General features: G+C 60.9%; 1 protein-coding gene across 1 annotated transcript; it reads right to left on the bottom strand.

Moving 5' to 3' along the window:
- Positions 1 to 1,780: 1,780 nt before the first annotated feature.
- Positions 1,781 to 2,884, bottom strand: POU3F4 (POU class 3 homeobox 4). The gene has a single exon (XM_054996750.1). It carries the CDS (start codon positions 2,882 to 2,884, stop codon positions 1,781 to 1,783), a length of 1,104 nt encoding a protein of 367 aa, XP_054852725.1.
- Between the last annotated feature and the right edge of the window lie 1,028 nt (positions 2,885 to 3,912).

The raw sequence follows: 3,912 nt of genomic DNA, 5'->3' as shown, positions 1-3,912 counted from the left end.
TTACTAAATGAATAATCTAAATGATCTTTTCTTCTTTTAAATTAATAACGTCCCAAAAAACGTTTAGAATATACAAAACTGTACAAGGATTTTTTTGTGGTTTTGTTTTTAATATAAAGTTGGCAGAGAAAAAGCGGGGTCTTCAGTGTTGGGATCTATTCGCACATATTGAAGATTTCTGGGAGAAAATAGACATGTCCAGATAGAAAATTGTGAGGCTGGAAAAGTGGGATGGGAGGTTTAAAAAAGAGAAAAAGAAACCCGAGGAAATTCTTTTTCTGCAATTAAATCGGCAACCTATTTCCTCCCTTCCAAGGAAGCAGATGCATAAGGATGGGGCTTTTCATACACATGAAGGGGGGGCGGCGGTTAATTTGCTGATTTCTATTTGTTATTAGTTCTCTAAAAGACAGACACGGATACTTGCGATCAATGCATGTTTGCGTATGTTTCGGTGCATCTCGATCAAATATGTATCCATGTAAATATACCTATTGTGGGTCTCTATATAGTCTCTAGACAGACAATGCACCAGAAGGCTGTTTGTACAGCGAGCGTGTGTCTACACCCCCCTCCCCAATGCGTGCGTCTTTGTAAACACACACACACACGCACAAATGCAGCAAAGCTACTTCCTATGCCAGCTGGGGCGGCCGGCAAAAAATTAACCATCTGAAAGCAAAATAAAGCTGGATTTCCTTTCGTTTGGCACTTAAGCACAAGAGAACGTCGATCCGCTCTGGCGTCTCCTCGCCTGGGCAAAGGCGCCGGTTCCCTGCCTCCAGGCTCGGCTCCCTCATCCCAACCCGTCCCAAATCCTGCCCAATTTGCGCAAGGACACTCGGCTGGCCCCAGCGCCAAAGCGGGCAGCCACCGCGGCTTCGGAAGGCGAGAAGAGCCGGCAGGGAAACGGAGGCTTTCGGTCCAGTCTGCTGGCGACGTTTCTGGGGACCCCTGCCCTTCATTTGGAGAAGCCAAAGCGGGCTGGGGAGATCGGGGAGGGTTTGGGGGGAGGGGGGCATTTGGATGTTGGATATCGACGGAAAGTTATTTCCAAGAAGCAAAACAAACGCGGGGAGGGGTCGGACACCTGCCTCTCTGGTTCTCCTGGGGGGCATCTATTCCCCTAAATCCCCCCCGCCTCCATTTTTTTATTGTTAAAAAAGCAAAAATAGGAAGAAGGGAGTGGATGGGCAACGATCAGCTCAGCCCCACTTTTAGATCGAAAAACGCTGGAACAGCCCCCTCCCCCAAACCCCCTTGAAAGGCCTCCGCCGACAGACCTGAAGCCTCCTGCCCAGAACTGGCAACGCACACGAGTCCTCGACTGAAACATCCCGCATCTGACCAAGGCGCTGAAAGGTTAAGCAGATAGGCACGTCTTGTCTTTGAAAGAAACGTAGAGAGATTTTGTTTGTTTAAAGGGGGGGGGGAGCCTTGAGCTATACCGGAGAGAGGAAGGCGGAAAAGCGAACAGAGGCCAAATAAAATATGTATATAAAATGTATATATCTCTATATCGATAGGTCTCTAGGCTGCCCGCGAGGGAAGAGCTCGCCTGCCCGTCCCCCCCTCCTGGCGAGGGAACCTGCGGATGCGACCGGGGGCTTCTGGCGGGGTCGTGAACAGAAGGCGCCGAATCCTGGCGAAGGAAGGGCGGAAGATCTGGCCGACCGGCAAATAATAAAAATAATAATAATAATATAATAATAATATTATAATAATAATTAAAAAAGGGAAATGGTCACCCCCAAAGCTCCGCGCGCGGGTCCGTCCCTAGTCAAAGGTCGTGGCAAGAGGCGTCCGTTTTGACACTGTGCGAGTAGACCTCGTGGGGCGGCGGCGGCGGCGGCGGCGGCTCCCCGGGCGGCGTCATGCGCTTCTCCTTCTGCCGCCGGTTGCAGAACCAGACGCGCACGACCTCCTTCTCGAGCTGCAGGCTGTCGGCCAGCGAGGAGATCTCCTGGGCGGCCGGCTTGGGGCATTTCAGAAAGTGCGTCTCCAGCACGCCCTTGACGCTCACCTCGATGGAGGTGCGCTTCTTGCGCTTGCGGCCCTGCGCGGCGATCTTGTCGATGCTGGTGGGGCTGCCGGTGGAGGAGTCGGCCTCCTCGAGCCACTTGTTCAGCAGCGGCTTGAGCTTGCACATGTTCTTGAAGCTGAGCTGCAGGGCCTCGAAGCGGCAGATGGTGGTCTGCGAGAAGACGTTGCCGTACAGGGTGCCCAGCGCCAGCCCCACGTCGGCCTGCGTGAAGCCCAGCTTGATGCGCCGCTGCTTGAACTGCTTGGCGAACTGCTCCAGCTCGTCCGACGTGGGCGTCTCCTCGTCCGAGTGCTCGGCGCAGTGCGGGCCGCCCAGCTCGCCGTGCTCGGCCGGCGCCTCGCCGCGCAGCCCCGGGTGCAGCCCCTGCGGCGTCACGGCGGCCGGCGGCGGCGGCGGCGGCGGGGTCAGGCCGCCGTGCTCCAGCATGCCGCCCACCGCGAAGCCGGCCTGCGCGTAGACGTTGGAGGCCAGCGCCGCGTTGCTGTGCGCCGGGCTGGCGCCCCAGGCGGGCGGCTGGTGGGGCGAGGGGTGGCCGCCGCGGTGGTGCAGCAGCGCGCCCAGCTGCAGGTCCTCGCGGCCGGGCTTGACGTCGGGCTGCTCCCCGCCGCCGCCGCCGCCGCCGCCCAGCGAGGCCGCCCAGGGCCCCGCGTCGCTCAGGCTGGTCACCCAGTGGTGGCCCAGCGGATGCCCGTTGCTGGGCACGCCTTGCAAGTAGTCACTTTGCAGAAGTTTGGGCGCGCCGCGGAAGGGGCTCCCCTGCTGCATGCCCGCCGCCTCGCCGCCGTGCACCAGCGCGCCCGAGCCCAGCAGGCTGTAGGGGTTGGAGGCGGCCGTGGCCATCCTGCTGCCGAGCCGCCGCCACCACCGCCGCCGCCGCCGCCGCTCCCCCCCGGCTCGCGCGAATGCTGCGCAGGCAGCCGCCGCCAGCCTTTGACATCCACCAGCCGAAAGGGAGCCCCAGCCGCCGCCGAGCGCCGACCGACAGCCCCCACGGCCAATCCCGCCGCCCCCTCCCGCCGGACCAGCCAATCGCAGGCGACGCCGCTGCCGAGCCCGGCCGGCAGAGGAGGCGGGCGGCCGGGGGGCCGAAGGGGTTAAGGCGCGGCCGGTGTGGAAGCAGGAAGTGAATCCGTCGCGGGGCCTCATTGGCTGCCAGCGCGGCGGAGGGGGCGGTCCGGGGCGGGGGCTGGGAATTAACCCCTCGCGCGCTGCAGCCCTCCGAGCAGCCGGGCTCGCCCTTCCCTTCTCAGCTCTTGCTAGGAGAGCGGGAGGGGGACGGAGGGGGCCTGGCGAGCGGGGGGAGGGGGCTGGGCATGGTTTAAATTTGTAGTGATTAATTCCAGGTAGAGCCCCCCCTTCCTCCTCCAAAACAGAGGAGAGGGAGACGAAGGGAGGTTAAATACCTGCCTCTGAGGCTGACAGCTTCTCCTTAGCACACTGGATAGGGATGCCCCCCCAACCCCCCCCCGCCGCCCCTTAACATTTTGGATGCAATCTGAAAGTAATTGGGAGATTTAACCTCTGGGGGAGGAAAGGGGGCCTTCGACCGAGCCGATGGGAGCACCCCCCCCCCTCTCCCTGCCGTGCCGCATCCCGCCTCGGCCCCAGCGAGGGTTCCCCGGGCTTGTTGGTAAACCGGGAGTTAACCCGTTGCCTGACTGAGATGCCAGTCCCGCCGGGGCCCTGAGAATCCTGTCGGCGGGGCGGACTTCGCCCAGCCTCGGCGTTCTCCGGCTTGAGAAGCGCGCCTTCCCCGAGTCCTGCAACTTTCCGAGACCTCCAGAAGCCTGCGAGGAACGGGCGCCTCGGGAAGGCGACCCGTCTGGCCAGCCTGGGAGCGCGGAGCTCGCCTGCTTTCTCGGGGACGT

Source organism: Eublepharis macularius, chromosome 13 (assembly GCF_028583425.1).
Source record: "Eublepharis macularius isolate TG4126 chromosome 13, MPM_Emac_v1.0, whole genome shotgun sequence".
Taxonomy (NCBI): domain Eukaryota; kingdom Metazoa; phylum Chordata; class Lepidosauria; order Squamata; family Eublepharidae; genus Eublepharis; species Eublepharis macularius.
This window is presented reverse-complemented; position numbering and strand designations above follow the sequence as displayed.

Bases quoted from the DNA above. Each gene is read 5' to 3' on its own strand.
- POU3F4 (XM_054996750.1), bottom strand. From the start codon at position 2,884: ATGGCCACGGCCGCCTCCAACCCCTACAGCCTGCTGGGCTCGGGCGCG.